Here is an 18,298-nt window from a genome sequence, read left to right on the forward strand (position 1 = left end):
TGCCTGACAGTCCAGCCACCTGGGGACTGAAAAAGCACATGGAAGACTGTTTCTTCCCCTCTCTCTGTAACTCTGACATTCAAAATAAATGTACAAGTCCGTGATCTTCAGAAAAAAATCATATCTCTAATAAAGGACATGATATAGAATAAATAACTGAAACAGGTAATCAACCACAACATAATAAGTCAAGCCATCAAATTAATGGGCAGATACTGCCAATATGCATTTTACAAAAATTCTAAACATCATTAGTCATAAAAAATAAGTTAAAATCTAAATAATACCACTACTAGAATCGCTAAACTAAAAAAAAAGCCAAAGGCAACCGTGCTCAAAAAAAGTGAGTGACCCAAGCTCTTCTACGTGACTGGAGGGAATGCAAGGAGGTACAGCACTTTGGAAACGCTTGGCAGTTTCCGATAAAGGTGTTGGGTCTCCCAGACCCAGCAATTCTACTTCTACCGACAAACAAAAATTCCTGTCCAGGACACAGGAATTAATTTTCACAGCAGCTTTATTCTTGGTAGACAAAAGCCTCCGGAGAGGACAAACAAAGCCCACAAACTGGTGAAAAGAGCAATCAACTGTGGCGGATGCATACAATGGAACACTAACAGGGAACGTCGGCAGGAAAACCTCAAAGCTCTACGCTAAGGTGGGGGCGGGGTCGAAGGCTATGGAGCTAGAAGTTCTCGAAAAGGCCGAGGTAAGAGGACGCGGCTGAGCAGCACCGTCTCTCGGACACTCAGGCGGGCGTGTGGCGGCGGCAGCGGCGTCGAAGGGGAGGACCCTGCGGGATCTCCTCAGTTTCTCCGTGGCTCGGGCCTCCAGCCCGCCACGGAACGCTGCGCACGCACACGTCGGATTCCAAGTTCCCATCCCGGGGTTCCCTAGAAATCTCCCGCCGTCGCCCCGCGTCGGCGCGCCACCTAGCGGAAACGCCGCCTCTCCTCAAAAGGCCGCCCGCGACCGCCAGTTCCGCCGGCCCCCCGCGGCCTCCTCCGCGCCTCGCGACCGCCCTCCACGCCGCTCCCTCATCCTCCGAGCCTCTTTCCCTCCCCGAGGCCTTTCTGTGTCTTTTTTTCCCCCTCAGTTTCGCTACTCAGGGGTCCCGCCGGCCCCGCCCCTCGAGCGGCACGCGGGGAGCCCCGGCGTGGTGTGCAGGGTCGGAGGAGCGCAAACTGCGGCTCCTCGACGCCGCCGCGCTCGGGTTTCGCCACGCAGCGCCTCAGGGCGTCCGACGTTTTCTCGTCACCTCCAGTCCCGGCGGCCATGGAGCCGAAGACTTCGAGAAAGTCGCGGGGCCACGCGCGTCCGTCGCCCGGTCCGGTCCCGACCCGACCCGCCGAGTCCCGCTTCAAAGAGTCGTCGGGTTGGCCGCTCTGGCTCTTCCCCGGCGCCGCGGGCCTCCGCAGCGCGCTGCTCCGGAGGCTGGAGACGACGCGCCAGGTGTGCTGCAGGCTGGGGCGCCTGGTGGTGCTGGAGCGCGGCGGGGCCGGCGTCGAGGTCCACCCGTTGCCTGCGGACCGCGACGGCGCCAGGAAGCCCAGTGAGTAGGGCCCCGGGAGAGGCGAGCGGGGTGGGGTCCCCGGGGCCGGGGCGGTGGTCCCACGGGCAGGGGAGAGCCCGACGGCTCCTCAGGGCGATAACCCTGGACTCGACGGGCACTGGGGCCGGGGCGGTGGTCCCACGGGCAGGGGAGAGTTCCGAAGGCTTCGTGAGGTGCCGACCCCAGAGGCGGCCTGGCACCGAGGGCCCCGAACGGGCAGGGGAGAGTTCCGAGGGCCGCTCGGGGCGTGGACCCTGGACGCCGAGGTCCTAGTGTTGGGCCACACGGGCAGAGGAGCCCCGGGGGGCTCTCGGGGAGCGGGGCCCGTCGGTGGTCGCCACGGGCAGGGGAGCTCCGGGCTCGGGTAGTTTCGCGGGGCCGCGCACCTGAGCGCTCCTCCTGAGCACGGGGTTCTCCGGTGCCTGCGGCGAGGGGCGAGGCGGTGCCCCCCCACACCCCTCCCCCACCCTCACCCCATCACCCCCGCCCCGACGGTCAGCTGCTGTTCCCAGTTGAGTTTCCCGCCATTGTTTTGTAGGGCTACTCTCCTCTTGTCCCTTCCTCCCGGCTTGGTTGGCCTTGGGGTTCACTTTCCAGAAGCGAATCTCGGCGTGTACTTAGGATCTGCGGGGGAGTATTTTATGGAGGGGAGCCCGCGGTACATTCACACATCTTTCTAATGCTGCCCATCTGAGGGGCACAGAAGTGGGTATTTCATGGTTGGCGTTTAACTGGAGTGGAGTCGGGGATCTTTGCGCTCCTCTGGTGGCTCTTTGGACTGTGTGGTAAACTGCCTCTTCTTAGTTATGCTTAGCTTCGTAAAGTGTGAGTCGTTCATCTTTGAATATTTGAATATAGAATAACAATTGCCCTTGCCCGTCGTGTGTTGTCATTTTTTTTTTCAACTTGCCTTTCATAGGTGCAATTTTTCATTGTGCACAATTTAAGCCTTCTTTATATAGTTAATCAAATTTTTACTTTCAGGAGTGTTGGGTTTTGTTGTTGCTGTTGTGTTGTTAAACCATCTACACTCTGACTTTTTCTTCATGTTAATTTCTAAAGACAGTAATATATTTTTTTAAAAAAAATCATCTGAAAAGAGAGGTAGAGAGGGAGAGATCTTCTATGATACTTGGGATTTGGAGCATGTATGGAGCTCACTCTGGTTTAAGGAGATGAGTGGATTTAGATTTGTTTTTCCCAAGGTGCTAGCTAGGTGTCCCAATATCATTTCTCGAGTTACTCATCTTTGCAACCACTATGAAATACTATTTCAATAAGCATTATTTTGTGTGACCATTTAGCATTACCAGGCTGTTTTTGTTTCAGCTTCTTAATTTGCAGGAAGAGTTAAATAGGTTAAGGTGTCTCAGATATATCCAGTGTTTTGAAATGAATTAGTTGTGCTAAAGCCTTACTTACCTTTGGAGATCCTATAGACCATTCATTTCTTTCGAATTTGGTTTCTCTGTCTTAACTCACTAAACAGAAGCCAAAAAATAAATGTGTATCTGGTTATTTCAAGAATGTTGCCTTTATATCAAAGTATGAATCTGTGCTTTTCAAATGTAAAAAGAAAATTTATTGGCAAGACAAATGTCATTCCCTCTTTGCTTTGCATATTTGGATTTCTTAAAAGGGAAGTTTGTGTTAACTCAAAGGTTGTCTGCTTATGGATGGTATCTAGTGTTCTAACAAAGCCACTAATAATAGGGGGTGATCAGTAAAGAGATAATGGTTCCTGGTTGGATTTGCTCCACAGAGTGCATTAAGTTAGGAAGAAAAATGAAGATCCATTCCATGGACCAAGGCGCTGAGCACCTGCTGATTCTATCCTCAGATGGAAAGCCATTTGAGTACAACTACAGCATAGAACATGCAAGGTAGGGAATTGCTTTTTCTCTGGTTAAAAATGGTTGTAATTTCACACAAAGAGTAGGAGTAACTTTTGTAGGAAAATGCTGCTTTCTATGGTTCTTGTCTCACCGTTAATACAGTATAATCAGCGTCTTTGCTAATGCTGAATTTAGAACTGACCAGTGAAGTCCAACAGTGTGCCACAAACCATTGTGTGCCCTAGGGCAGTTATCTTGTGTGTTATTTTGGTATTTGAAAAAAATCCTTCACTGGTCCTCCGAGCTCCAAATTAGGGTTGCACAACAATAACTTGCTTGTTCCTCACAATGATCCTGAAGAGTGAAGTTCCAGAAATGAAAAATTTTCAACCTAGAAAAGAAAATGCATTGTCATGGAACAGTTTGTAAGACTTTTTTTACCCTGTAGAGCATGTGAGTTAGAGCTTATTTTAGCCTTGTATTTATTCCTGTACTGTGAAATTGTGTAAGAATCTTTCAGAGGTATCTTATTGCAATTATGTTATGCTTGCTATTCAGGATATTACAGTATTTTTATACTTCTAGATGCATTGAAGGTGAACAACACACTTGAAGCTTTTTCTTGAGGTCCATTCCTAATTAAATGCGGTTAGTGATTCTGGCGTCTGTATTGTGGCTTTCATTATGGTGATTGAGATAAAATATATTTTGTTTTATCAGGTTTCAAAGTATTTTACAAGAAAAAATTATAATTCAGATCACATGTGGAGATTATCATTCTCTTGCACTATCAAAAGGTACTTTTCTGCTATATTAATTGCCTTTAATATGTGGTAAGCATATATATGTGTAGAACAGTAGGAATTTATGTGCTTCACTTGTAACTGGGTAGAAATACTGTATGGAATTTGACGTGGTCAGAGCACACAGTTCATAGGTGACACAAAATAAGGGAGAAAATTTTTGGATCTGTGAAATCTTTAGTTTTCCAAAAATCATCTTTTCTGTGTTTCATTCCATGTTTTTATTTTGCAAATAGGAGATAAACAGATTTTCCTGGAAAACCAAAGCAGTTCTGCTTCTAATTTGGTCCAGGCCTCCGCCAGCATTTTCACAGAACATTTTCCCTTTTGCTTAGCATACTTCTCACTCCTGTGGTAGTAGCTCAAAGTCTCCCAATTGTGCTTTAATGGTTTTTGTATTTTTTTTGTTGTTGTTTTTTTTATTTTGAAAAGACAGCAACAGAGAGACTTCTTAGCAGCTGGGGCACTTCCTGGCAGCCTCTAGGGATGAGGCTCACCCAAGCTGGGGACCAGGAATTCAATTCAGGTCTTTCTTGAGGGTGACAGGGACCCACAATAGCTGCCCCCCAAGTAAATTTTTTTTTACTGTTAACCTTAAGTTTATTGGAAGGAGGAAAAAAGATAAATACTAGATTTTCTACATATGCCATGCTTACCACATCATGATACATTTAAATGTCAGAAAGTTCAATTCCCCCAAGTGAATTATAAGGTGTTTACTTGGGATCTTCAGGCATATAGTTTTAGGTTTTGTTTTTCAAGAGATTTCTGTTTTGCATAGACTCGTCCTGTGGATTTCATAAGGTGAGAATTTCCTGACTCTGAAATGTTTAAGTAGCTTCATTCTACTTCTTGAGGTGAAAGAAAATAAAAACGTGTAGCTACAGCACAGATTCTGTATATTTTTTGAGCCAAACCAAAAAAAAAAAAGTGGGATCTAAGAGTGTCGTTGGCGAGCTTGTGAGATGCTGTAGCATTATGCTGGGCCTAGTGCAGCATGCCCTGGGTAATGTCTGTTGCCGTTTACAGTGACTAATGCTGCATTTTCTTTGTTTATGTCAAGGTGGGGAGCTTTTTGCCTGGGGACAGAACTTGCATGGCCAGCTCGGAATTGGAGAGATGTGTCCCTCAGTCCCTGTCCCACAGATTGTGGAGCACCTCGCTGGAGTCCCCCTGCTTCAGATCTCTGCGGGAGAAGCCCACAGCATGGCCTTATCCATGGCCGGAAATACCTACTCCTGGGGAAAAAATGATATGGGGCAACTAGGCTTGGGCCACACTCAGAGTATGGAACATGTTTTTAAATTTGATTTCTCAGCAAATATGTTTGTTCAATAAGAAATGATTTAATATAGACCTTCTTGTCAAAGGGGAAAATGGTTCCGTCTTCCCTGGACAGTCACTGCTGTTCTTGATCATGTCCATGCTCGGAGCAGTCAGTCCAGGGCTGAGGGCAGTGTGGATGTTGTTGCTGTGGGTGAGACCTGTTTCAAGACAGTGCAGAAGGTGGGAAAGCATCACAACACCTGGCTGCTGACACCCACTTTCTGATTTTTTGTTTTGTTTTGTTTTTTGATTTTTGTTTTTCTTTGTTTTTAAGGTTGATTTAATTGGAAGGCAGAGCAGCAGAGATGGATAGAGATATTTTGCTTCTGTTGGTTCACTCCCTAGCCAGGTCTGGGTCAAGCTAAACCAGGGGCCAGGAATTCCATCTAGATTTCCCATGTGGGTGGCAGGGGCCCGAGTTTTCCGGCCAGCATACACTGTCTTCCTAGGTGCACTAACAAGGAACTTTATCTGAAGTGAAGCAACTGGAACTTGAACCAGGTCTCCAGTATGGAATGCTAGTATCACAAGTAGCAGTTTAGCTTGTTATATCAGAATGTTGGCTCCCATTTCACACTTCTCAGTTAAATAACTTCAGGCCCCTGCCAGTCTCTTAAATTGTTCCTAGACCATAGTTTCTTGTTTTGGAAAGTGACAAGTTTGAATGAGGTGACCTCCAAGTGCCTTTGCATTTAAAGCATATTGTAATTTTGTTCTTAGAAAAGGAGAGTAAACCATTCTTACTTAGAAATCTCACCTGCCCTGATCCTTTTCTCAAAGGTGTTATATCTATAAAACACATTAACTTGTGGTTCCCATTATTGAACTCCACCACTTCAGAGCAGATGGCAGCATTTCTCATGGCCCCAGACAGTATATACAAGGGTTCATAGGTACAGCCCCCTCTGCTGCTTTTCTCCAGCTATGATAACTCAGTCTGTGTCACCCTGGGTCATTGACCCAACCCTGCATGTCTCCTTGACACGGGCCCACGTTGATTATGCGGGGATAACCTATAACTCAGTGTTAGAAAGATATTCTGAATAGGGAAAAGTGAAAGTGCTTGAACTGAAAAGTAACCATAAAAAGAAGTGTGAGCAAAGGATACTGTGGTGTTTAAAAGGAAAGAAACTTGGTTAGCTCTCATTCCAGCTGGAATTGCGTATAGCAGGGGAGGTGCACTTAATGTGAAATCAGGCCAGGTTGGAAAGAGAAGCCCAGGCTCTATGAAACAGCCTGGGCTTTTCACAGGGGATACCTCTCAAAGTGACCCTCTTGGTTGTTACCACATGCCCATCTTTTGGCCTACAAGTTGGGCCTAAAGACCTTGAGCTTTTCTAGTCTCCCTGAGACAACTGTCATTGCAGCTGTTTTTCCCTTGTATAGATGAAGATTCCCCTTGCCTCATTGAAGCACTGGACAACCAGAAAATTGAGTTTGTGGCTTGTGGAGGTTCCCACACTGTCCTGCTCACACAGGTGGGTGTGTTATTGGCTTTGTGTGACCCTGCAACTGTGAGAACACCTGGTGTGGGTGGGCAGTTTGTGCTTCCCAGGAGAGAAAGGCCATCCCTTACCCATGAGTGCTGACCCCTGGCAGTCGGAGTGTTGCCCTTGGCTCTTGTTTGAAACTGTTACTAGGTGACACAGAACCTTGGATTGGATTTCTTTTATTTTTTTTTTCTTTTAAGATTTATTTATTTTTATTGGAAAGGCAGATTTACAGGGAGAAAGAGAAATAGAAAGTTCTTGCCTCTACTGGTTCACTCCCTAAATGCCCACAATGGCTGGAGCTGAACCAGTCCGAAACCAGGAGCTTCTTCAGGTCTCTCACGTGGGTTTAGGGGCCCAATAACTTGACCATCCTCCATTGCCTTCACAGGCCATAAGCAGGGAGATGAATGGTGGAGCAGTGGGCCATGAACCAGCACCCATAGGGGATGCTGGCACTTTTTGAGGATTAGCCAGCTGAGCCATCATGCCAGTCCCTGGATTTGAATTTCTTCAGCATCTGACATGAAGTTCCCTCTCCTTAGGATGGGAAGCTATTTACTTTTGGCGCTGGAAAATGTGGACAACTTGGTCACAACTCAAAGCGGAATGAACTAAAACCCCGATTGGTGACTGAGCTTGTTGGGAAGAGAGTGACCCAGATAGTATGTGGGAGGTGAGTTGTCAAGAGCTCTTTTGGCACGTGGGAAATTCCAAGGGTTTGGCAATAACTGTCCAGTTCCTGGGGTCAAAGGCCAGACTTCTATTTGGACAAGGCGGGTTTCTCTGCTGCACACCAGTGCAGACGGAGAGGGGAAGTGAGTGGTGGACTGACTTAATGACTGCCAAGAAGAGGTGGCTCAAGCTGACGCATGAGAAAATGGTAGGAGCCAAGGGGAGGTGTTTATTCTCAACAGATGGGACACTGCTTATTAAAGTGTGTCTTCGGGATCTGCAGTAGTAGACTTGGGGAAGGGATGGGGGGGTGGCGTTCGAAAATCTTGTAGCCACACAGTGGTGTCTTGGTTTTCCAGATGGGAAGCAGCTTATAGAAGAGAGCTGGATCACAAGGTTCATTCTTACTGGGCGGTCCAGGATACTTTCCCCACCAAAGATAATTAGTGAACGACTGCATGTGCTTGTATTTCATAGATGGCACACACTTGCCTATGCTGCTGGTTTGGGAAAGGTCTTTTCCTTTGGTTCTGGAAAAGAAGGACAACTGGGAAGCCGTGGGACACAGAATCAGCTGATACCACGCCCCATGAAACTGTCACCCAATGGAGAACTCAAATTTGGTAATTTTCATAGGCACAAAGGATTTGACATAACACCTTGTTAGAGAAAGCAATTACATGTAATAATCTGTCAAGGAAAGCCTTGATGACTGTGAAGGGAGCTTGTCTAAACATTGGTTTCATTTTTTCTAACCTGTAAGCAGTGTAAAAGATTGGAGATAGCCTCTCAAGTCAAAATAACTATTAGTTTGGTGTTACTCCTTCAGAATAGAATTATTGTGTATTTGAGTGGCAATAAAAGAAAATAGACTGGATTCAGAAGCACATGCAGCTTTGATTGCAGTTTGCAGGGAATTCAGTAATTCCATGGTGACTGGTTTTCTGTGGATAAATTGGTCCATGGTGTGTAAAATTCTTAGAATGAGGGGCAACTGGCACATATCAGGTCCTGTAACTGTTCAGCACTTACTGTGTTTGCTTACCTATCTTTGTTACAGTTTTGGGATTGTGCAGTCGAGCTAGAGAGAGGGATGTAGTTTAAAGATTGATTTATTTGTTTTAAAGGCACTGTTACAGAAGGGGAGAAGGAGCGGCAAAGAGAGAAAAATCTTTCATCTGCTGGCTCACTCCCCACATGGCTACAGTGGCCAGCACTGGGTCAGGCAGAAGCCAAGAACCAGGAGCTTCTGCTAGGTCTCCCGTGTGTATGCAGCGGCCCAAGTAACTTGGGGCAGAAGTGGAGGAGCTAGGACCCAAACCGGCACCTATAAGGGATGCCTCCATCACAGGAAACAAGCTTAGTGTGCTACAGTGCCAGCCCCTTGACTGTGCCCCATGTAACCTCAGCCTGGAGGCCTTCAAATACTACTGTAGAAGCGCGGTGGGGTATTTTCACTGAATGTTTCTGAAAGCATAGTAGTGACCCTAACAATTCTTTCACTTCTGGAGAAAGCAGCAGTAGAAATCATTTCCTTAAGCAATTCATATATTATTCTTTAAGTTCTTATCATAAGTTACATATATTTTTATGGCCAATAGTCATGGAATAAATCTTTTTATTATGATTTTTAGTGATGGAGGCCAAATTAAACTAAACAAGAGTTAGCCAGTTAAGTATGTGTGCTTTTTATACAGGCATTGATGTTAACTATGTGAATTAAGCTGATGTCACATGTCAACTTTATCACCACCTGTGTTTTCCAACGAGACTTCACAATGAAGTATATATGGCTGTGTTTTATTGGTGGGAAATTTGCTGAATCTGTTCTAAAAAATATGACATGGCTGTTTAAGAGGATCTTGAAGTTTAAACAGAGTATGTACGCTTGTGCCAAATGGCTTTCTAAACTTTCATTCTTTCAGAAAGTAGAACCTCAGAAAAGGAATTAATAATGATTGCTGGAGGGAATCAAAGCATTTTGCTCTGGATGGACAAAAAGGTAAATCTAGATATCTGAATTTTCTGTAATATGATATTCTCATATTTGAGAGACAAGGAGAGTTTCTGTCTACTGGTTTACCTCCCAAATGCACACAAGGATTTGGGACTGGGCTGTACCAAACCCAGGAGTAAAGAGTTCAGTCAGGTCTCGCACATGGGTGGCAGGAGTCTCTTCAGACTTCCATTCTCTTCCCAGGTTTGCAAGTGCAATCTGCAGGAGTCAGGAATTGGAGGGCATCAAGCCAACGCCAAACCAGCATTTTAAATGTTAGGCCAAAGGATTCCAGAATCCAATTCCAAAATCAGGTCACGAGCCTGACTTTTTTGAATTAACTAGGCATTATTAACCCTTTATTATCAAAACTACACATTTCACTCCAGAATCAGTAGACTTGTTCCTGGTGAATGAGTGATTCACTTGGTTAACAACTGGAGCGCATCCATGCTTCATTGTGGCCTTGAACTGTATGTACCTGCTGGTCTGTTCATCTCTAGTGGTCATTTGTTGATTGGGTTCTTTGTTCCTGTACTAATGAGTTAAGTTTCTTAAGTAGTCTGATTATCAACAATTGCTGTGTAGTTTGTGAATATTTTCCTCCATTGTCTGGGTTGTCTGATTATGTTTATTTGGTTCCTTTCCTGAGCTAAACCTTTTTAGTTTGATAAAGTCCCAGTGCCTTTTTTTGGTTTTGTTTCTTACACTTTAGTCTTACTATAGTGTTCTTGTCCATTGCAGTGTCCTGAAGTGCTTTGTTTTCTTTTAGTAGATTTGTGCTACACATTTTGGTCTTTAATCCATTTTGACTATATATATATATAAAAAGATAGGGGCCCAGTTTCATTGCTTGACATGTGAATATCAAAATTTCCTGCCACCAGTTATTGAACAGACTATCATTTCTCCAGAGTGTGTTCTTAGCACGTTTGTCAAATATCATTTGGCAGTTGACGTGTGAGTTTACTCTCTGCTCAGTGAGCTCAGTACCTTCTGGTATTTCCTTTTTTACTTATCAGCATCTCTTCAGTTTGAAAAATTTCTTGGCACATCTCATAGATAATATCTCATGGTAATAAATTCAGCTTTTATTTTTTTTTTTAAGACTTACCCTGTTTTTATTGCAGAGTCAGACACACAGAGAGGAGGAGAGACAGACAGGAAGATCCTTCGTCCAAATTTCACTCCCCAAGTGGCCTCAATGGCTGGCGCTGCGCTGCTGTGCAGGGGCCAGGAGTTCCTCCGGGTTTCCTATGTGGGTGCAGGGCCCCAAGGCATTGGGCCGTCCTCAACTGCCTTCCCAGGCAATAAGCAGGGAGCTGAATGGGAAGCAGAGCAGCTGGGACCAGAACCAGCACCCACATGGTATCCCGGCGCGTCCAAGGCGAGGACCCCAGCCGCTAGGCCACGGCGCAGGGCCCAAATTCAACTGTTTTTTTTTTAAAGATTCATTTATATTTATTGGAAAATCAGATTATAGAGAGGAGGAGAGACAGAGAGGAAGATCTTCCTTCCAATGATTAACTTCCCAAGTGAGCGCAATGGCCGATGCTATGCTGATCTGAAGCCAGGAGCCAGGAACTTCTTCCAGGTCTCCCACACAGGTGCAGAGTCCCAAGGCTGTCCTCACCTGCTTTCCTAGGCCACAAGCAGGGAGCTGAATGGAAAGTGCAGTTACTGGGATTAGAACCGGCACCCATATGGTATCCTGGCGCATTCAAGATGAGGACTTTAGCCGCTAGGCCACGCTACTGGGCCCCCAAATTCAGCTTGTAATTGTCTGGGAATGTCTATGATTTGTTTTTGAAGGATAACTTTTCTGACTGGGCATCCATTTTTATGTGTCTAAAATACCGTTTTTTACTTTGTGTTTGTTCACAGAATTCCTATGTTAATTTGCGAAGGAAAATTCCTACAATGAATGAAAGCACAATAAAGAGATGGATTGCTGATGTGGGGACTAAGCAGTGGCAGAATACAAAAAGGTACGTGAATCCCACTTGTCTGACAGTGCTTAAATATTTCCAGAAACTAATTCTGCAGAACAGAGCTGGGAGATTTTTGTGTCCAAATGTTCACCCATTGTTAAGATTTTTTAGAGAAAGAGAATGAACAGGAGGCGTATGTTTCTGCCTGCAATCAGTTGAAAGATCAGCTGAAGGAGACATTGTTTATTGTAATGCCTTGGTTCCAGTGATGTGGTTGTTGGCAAGTCTGAAGTGTGCCCATCTGGCCGGCAGGGTGGAAGAGTGCTTACATGCACAGTAGCGTTTCTTGGGCAACTGACTTTTTCCCCATAAGGCCTTCAACTGGTTGAATGTGGCCCAGTCTACCCTGAATAGAGGGTTGTATGCCTGATTCAATCTCTACTGTTCTCATTGTTGAGTCTGTAAGAAGAGCTGCACAAAAACACCTTTACTCGTGTTAGGCCAAATGTGGGGTACTGTGGCCCAGCCATGTTGACATGTGAAATGTATGTCACAGCTGGCATGCAGGCTCCATGAGGACAGTGTTCTTGACTGCCAGACTTCCTTCACCTTTAGTACGTGTAGGTAAATTGTGGTCTGCAGCATCTCCCAGTCTGTTTGACCTGGAGCTGCTTGTTTGTGTCCTTCCTGTTCACAGTCGAACAGGTGGACAATCCCTACTTTTTTTTTTTTTGGATCATCTCTACTTTAAGCCATGTGGTTTCTACCCTATATAAACAGCATACTCATTCATACAAGGAACATCCTTCAGACAATTTTCTTTTAATTTTTTTTTTATTTGAACAGCTGATTTCTAGAGACAGTGATTAGAGAATGCACTTTCAGTCACTGGTTCACTCCCCACATGGCAATAATGGCTAGAGCTAGAGTGATCTGAAACTAGGAGCCAACAACTTCATCCAGGTCTCCCAGATGGGTACAAGGAACCTCTAATTTTGGAAAAACAGTTGTACAAAACAGTTGCATGCATAATATGCAGTTATAAAGCTGAGCGTATCCCCCGTTTAATTTCTGATAATTTATTTTTGTTTCTACTTCAGTGGAACAGAAATAAATAAGGCATGGGACTGTTGGTGGCATGAGAACATTTTGATTGTTCAAGAAAATATCCTAGACCAAGAATTTTCCTATTTCACTGAGGCTTCTCAAAGCATATGTCTCTTTACTTCTCATGTTTGACACTAGAATTTAGTAATTTGACAAATACAGCAACCTTAGATGAGAAGCTAGTGCAAAGAAACAGAAGGCACAATTTTGAGGGCAAGTTTAAAGTGTTTTATTATCGTATCTCATGCTGTAAGGAGTTAAAGTGTACAAGTAGGTTTAACCACTGTCTTATTCCTAATGTAGGGAAATTCGAGAGATATTTACATCTTCTGCTTGCCTGACTGGAAGTTTTTTAAGACAAAGGTAAAATACATAAAAAATCTGTGGCACATAGTGTGAAAGAGTGTAACAAAAATTTCGAGGGCAGAATAAGTGCTTAATCTTTTTGAAATCAGTATTTTAACAAAAGCAAATATGTGATTTCTGTAGAAAATTTCTGTCAAAGCTACAGACATAAACGAAACAAAAATGAAATGACCCCAGTAAACCACTTGAGTATATATTGTTTTTCTCTGCATTCTTTTACCAAAGAATGATCTTACTGTTTTAAATGTTGTTTACGCTATTTTCTATTTAATTAGTATCTTATATTCAAATTTTTCTGCAACATCATTTTAATAGCTGAGGGGAGTCCATGGCAAGGTCATTGTTATTATTTTTTAAAAAGTTTATTCGTTTTACTTGAAAGAGGAGACAGAGGTCTTACTTACATCTGCTGGTTCACTCCCCAAATAGCAACAGCCAGAATTGGGCCATTCCAAAACTGGGCTTCAAGAGCTGCTTCCACATCTCCTACATGGGTGTAGGGGCCCAAGGCCTTGAAGCATCCTTTGCTGCTTTCCCAGGCCAGCATGGAGCTGGATTGGAAGTTGGACAGCCAGGGCTTAGCCCGCTTCCCATATGGGATGCTGGCACTTCACGCAGAGCAACCTAATGTGCCACTGTGCTGTTTGCTAGTTTTTAACGCGTTTGTTTGAGAGGAGGAACACGAACTAGCTTCATTGGGTCCAGAGGTGGGAGCTAGCCTGGGTCTCCCCATGGATAGAAGATACCCAGTTACTTGAGCCATTTCTGCTGCCTCCCAAGGTCTGCTGTAGCAGGAAGCTACAGTCAGGGGCCGGAGCCAGGGGTGGACCCAGGCACACTGGTGTGGGGTAAGGGTGTCTTAACTGCTGGCTGAACAAAGGCTTGCTCCCCCAGCACAATTTACTTACTCGGTTAATGCTAAGTAACACAGTTGTTAACATTTTTATTAGCTAAAAGCTGATTTCATCCTACTTAAATATTTGTATATTTCTTTAAAGCATTTTTTCCTGTTTTTAAATAGTATTTTATAAAGATATTCAGTGAATGTATTAATCTCAGCATTAATGTCATTCATGCATGAAGATACTTACCTTTATCACTAATAGTTTTCTGTTGGAGAGCTAAGAATTTACCATTCTGAAGTCCTTTTTTAGTCTCCACTTTTTTAGTTTATGTAACTGAAAGAAATAGTCACATTCTTTCAGAAACAAAATAAACTTTTATAATTTTTCTGTGAATGTTTTCTCTACAGGAAAATAGATACTTAATGATTGTCCATTTTAGATTTAAAAAAAAATCTGAATAAAAATCTTACAGTGTTGTAGTTGGTGCAGCCTTGATAGTTTTTGACATCTTAGATATAACTGTATGTTTCCTCCTCCATCTTCAGTTGTATTTATAGTTAAACGAACTATCACAGCTAATTTTTAAAGTTTTAAACTCTAAAATGGACAGCCAGCCAGAGATCTAACTACTGGTTCATTCCCCAGCTATCTACTATAGCTGGGGCTGGCCCAGAGTTAGAAAGTTGAAGCAAGGTACTTTTACTGAAATGGGACTACACTAGAAAAAAAAGTTGCATCTAGGTAGATAATACAATTAGGTACTTCACCTTCAAGTGTCTGTTTGAGTTTGCTTACCCATTTTATTTCTCTTTATTTTACAGACTAGCTGTAGAACCCACGTCTGTTCACTTGGACTTAAATATAGCAAGAAGTGCCTTTAAGGAGCTAACCCAAAAGGACTGGATCACTAACACGGTGGTAGCCCTCAGATTGCTATTTGAAGAAGAAAATACACCAGAACGTTTCTTACAAGAACCAAAAATTTCAGAAGAAATATTTTGTTTTAAGGGAATTTGAGACTGTAGTGTATCTAGGTTAAGTAAACATAACATTCAAGGATATGCCAGATTAGAGTGAAAAAATTGGTATAATGATAACACTGGTTGCAAATATCTGAGTAGTAGGTCTGTACATAAAAACACTAATATGCATATGTATTTCTGGAGGGGATATATATTCAACTTAGAGCTTTGGTAGATGGTTATGGATCTGAAATAAGAACGCTTCATGTGTGGTTAAATATAATTATAAAAATGAGGATTTGAGCATTCCCTTCAGCAAGGACAATTTGCATTTTTCCTCTCTGTTTTTTTCTGTCAGGCATCTTTCTCTGCTCTGGATTTAGAATATTCTTTATGGGACTGTTGCTTCCTGTCTTAATAATTTGTTAGTCTTTAGGTTTTCCACACTTGCAGATACCCCAAAGATGCCTTCTTTATCACTTCAGCCTTCTTGATTCAGCCTTTACTAGTTAAAATTACCCTTTTCTGATGTGCTGACTTGTCTAGGGGTGGCAGTACTTGGCTGAGTTCTTCTTGCAGTTCTTTTCTCTCTGGTTCCTTCTTTCATCTTCCCTCTTCTTGCACAGAGCTCCCCCCTCATCTGTCTCACCCTCTGTTCCTCTCCTGTGCTCTTACCCTCCTTCCTCCTCTTCTCAGCTTCTTAGCCTGCAGGGTTGCTCTGCTACAGTCAGCATTCTTTATATTCACTCCAGTATTCTCTCTCTATCTCTCATATATTATTCTCTTAAAGGGAGAGGGGAATTCTGCTAACTCTGGCAGAGTTGTAGCCTATTGAGGGGTCCCAGAACAAAACTGCTCCCTATTGATGTGTTTGTGACACATTTTTGAACATTGAGGAATGCTAGGCAAAGACCTGTGCTGTGGACTCTCCCATCAACATTTGTTCCTGCTTATTTTCCTTTGAAATCCTTCCATTGATGAGTTTAGCTCTGTGTAAAACTCGCATTCGTTTTGAAATCTGTGAAGGGAAGGGCAAGAATCAGTTCATCACTACAGGCCCTCCTGTTGGTTAATTATACCTTAGTTGGATCAGAAAAATAATCCGTGGTGTACAACTGATGGAGCCACGGGGCACTCCTTCCTTCCTTCCCCTCTGCTACTTTGCAGGGTCAGACCTGTGCTGTTTCTCTCCTGAGTCCATGGTGTGCGCTCAGTACTTGTTCATTTAATTTGGCAAACATTTTAGCACATGTCTTGTGGGTCCTGAAATGAGGACTAGAGGTGACAGTTGTACCCCCTGTCCTTTGGAAGTTCATGATTTATTTGGGTGCAGACACAGATGTGCAGGTGTAAGTGAAAAGACCTGTGTGTCTCAGCCCCCACTATGTCCCTTCTTGTTGAGCTTGGCTTGCACTGAGTGCACAGCAGGTGGGTTTACATGAATTGTTGTCATTAGGGCAATGAAACAGCCTCAGGATGCTGAACACATGCAGCCAAGTGAAGTCCACCAGCTGCCAGCAGTGGAGGGAAATTCCCCGGGGGCCAGGAAAGTGCAGGGAGGACAGCTCTCTTGCTGCGGGGTTTGTAGTGAGTGGGGTGGGGTTCAGGATGTGACCCATGGTGTTTACTAAGTACTGTTGTCAGGGTGGTGTGTAACTCTGTGGACCGAACCACATAGGAGGAGGCTGGCATCATGGTTTAATAGCCATTCAGAAGAGATCACCACTTAGATGTGTGACCCTGAGCAAGTTAACTTAATTTCTCAGTGGTTCAGATTTTTTAATCTGTAAAATTAGATTGTTAATAACATTTGCAATACGTGTAAATCATCTAGCATATTATCTGGCAAATACTAAGTACTCTATAAATACTAGCTTATCTTCATAGTTGATTTTTAAACATGTTGGTTACTGATATCTGAACAGGCATTATCAAAATTCAGAATTCAGTTGGAACTTTACCTGAATAGTTGTTTCTGAATTGGGGAAACTAGAAGATTAGAAGAATTAGAAATGACAATTTGGTGTGGAAACAGGTGGCTCTATTAGAGGATCTCAGAAAACCACGTTGTGTTGTGTTGTGTTGTGTTGTGTTATTGGGGTTGTTGCTTTTTTGTTGGGTTTTTTGGTTTTTACTTTTTTTTAGCTTTTGAGGGGTTGTGGCATATTATTGGTATAAAAATATGTGGTGCTAATATGACCTAGAGGATAGAGTATAGCACCTAATTAATGGAGAGGACTGCCTATTAATTCTGTATCTATCATCCAGTGTGATTCTTGCACATGGATTCCTTCTCAGTCTTAGCAGTGGAACTGAATTATCACATGTCTACATTTCTCATATTTAAGAGGTCAGATGAGATGTCACCATGGTTTTTTTGAAAAACTGGTGCTTCTGATTTCATAGTACAATGAAACAGTTGGTTCTGTGCCTTGTTGCACCCATTTCCAGCTGAGTTTCAAATGCCTGTTTCTGATCCTTCCTCACCACAGATTACTACCTGTCTCCGCGATAATTTGCTCAAGAACCTTCCAGTTCATTCTCCACACAAAGAAGCCCTGGAAATTTTCTTCATTCTCCCAGAATGCCCTGTGATGCATGCTTGTAACAACTGGGAGAGTCTGGTGATTCCATTTGCAGATGCTATTTATAAGTTGAGTGACCAGTCATCAATGGTTCTAGGTAAGATTGAGGATTCACTTTTGCAAGGATTGTGTCCATCTAATCAATGGAAAGCTGCATCTAGCAGAGTTAGAGTAATGTTGATATAATTATGAATGTATTCTATTATACTTGCAGCTTTAGCCTGCTCCAAAGATGCTGTGATATTTACTGTGATAATTTAAATTATATTATTCTAGTGTGTTATTTAGAGTTCTCGGAATGTTGGCCATGAGATCCTTTGTCTCCAGTTTCTCATTATGAAAAGTTTCACACAGAAGTTGAAAGAACAGTACAGTAATTACCCATGTTCTCTTTACAGCACCAATAAACTTGTCATGCTTTCTTCATGTGTGAATTTTATTTCACTCTTATGAATTACTTGAAAGTGAGTTAAGGACGTAACATTCCACTCATAGTGTTTGGTCTCTCACCTTAGAATATGGCATCTTCCATATTTAACATTGGTCAGAAGTCCATAATCTAATGTTGAAACCATATTCTAATTTCTCCACTTTTCCTAAAATACATATTTTACAAATTAAAAGGACTTCTTTTTTAATTTGAGAAGCAGAGGAAAATCATACATTGATGCATTCCCCACAGTGGCAAAATCACACCTCCCAAATGGGTGGCAGGAACCCGTTTATCTGAGCCGTTTATCTGAGCCGTAGCTTCCAGGGTCTACATTGATGGGAAACAGTTACAACCTAGGGCCAGGAATTAAGCCCATGCACCCTGAGGGGATG

General features: G+C 43.3%; 1 protein-coding gene across 1 annotated transcript in view; it reads left to right on the forward strand.

The window, feature by feature from the left end:
* The first annotated feature begins 1,275 nt into the window (after positions 1-1,275).
* HERC5 (HECT and RLD domain containing E3 ubiquitin protein ligase 5) overlaps positions 1,276-18,298 on the forward strand; it is a 39,290-nt gene continuing 22,267 nt past the window's right edge. The window contains exons 1-12 of the mRNA XM_040967163.1: positions 1,276-1,552; positions 3,315-3,435; positions 4,108-4,184; positions 5,254-5,475; positions 6,903-6,994; positions 7,552-7,682; positions 8,159-8,304; positions 9,607-9,683; positions 11,562-11,665; positions 13,019-13,078; positions 14,748-14,841; positions 17,381-17,570. Coding sequence (XP_040823097.1) covers positions 1,276-1,552; positions 3,315-3,435; positions 4,108-4,184; positions 5,254-5,475; positions 6,903-6,994; positions 7,552-7,682; positions 8,159-8,304; positions 9,607-9,683; positions 11,562-11,665; positions 13,019-13,078; positions 14,748-14,841; positions 17,381-17,570 — 1,591 coding nt within the window. The remainder of the gene's footprint in view (positions 1,553-3,314; positions 3,436-4,107; positions 4,185-5,253; positions 5,476-6,902; positions 6,995-7,551; positions 7,683-8,158; positions 8,305-9,606; positions 9,684-11,561; positions 11,666-13,018; positions 13,079-14,747; positions 14,842-17,380; positions 17,571-18,298) is intronic.

Source organism: Ochotona curzoniae, unplaced genomic scaffold (genome assembly GCF_017591425.1).
Source record: "Ochotona curzoniae isolate NIBS_2020 unplaced genomic scaffold, NIBS_Ocur_1.0 scaffold_4506, whole genome shotgun sequence".
Lineage (NCBI taxonomy): Eukaryota > Metazoa > Chordata > Mammalia > Lagomorpha > Ochotonidae > Ochotona > Ochotona curzoniae.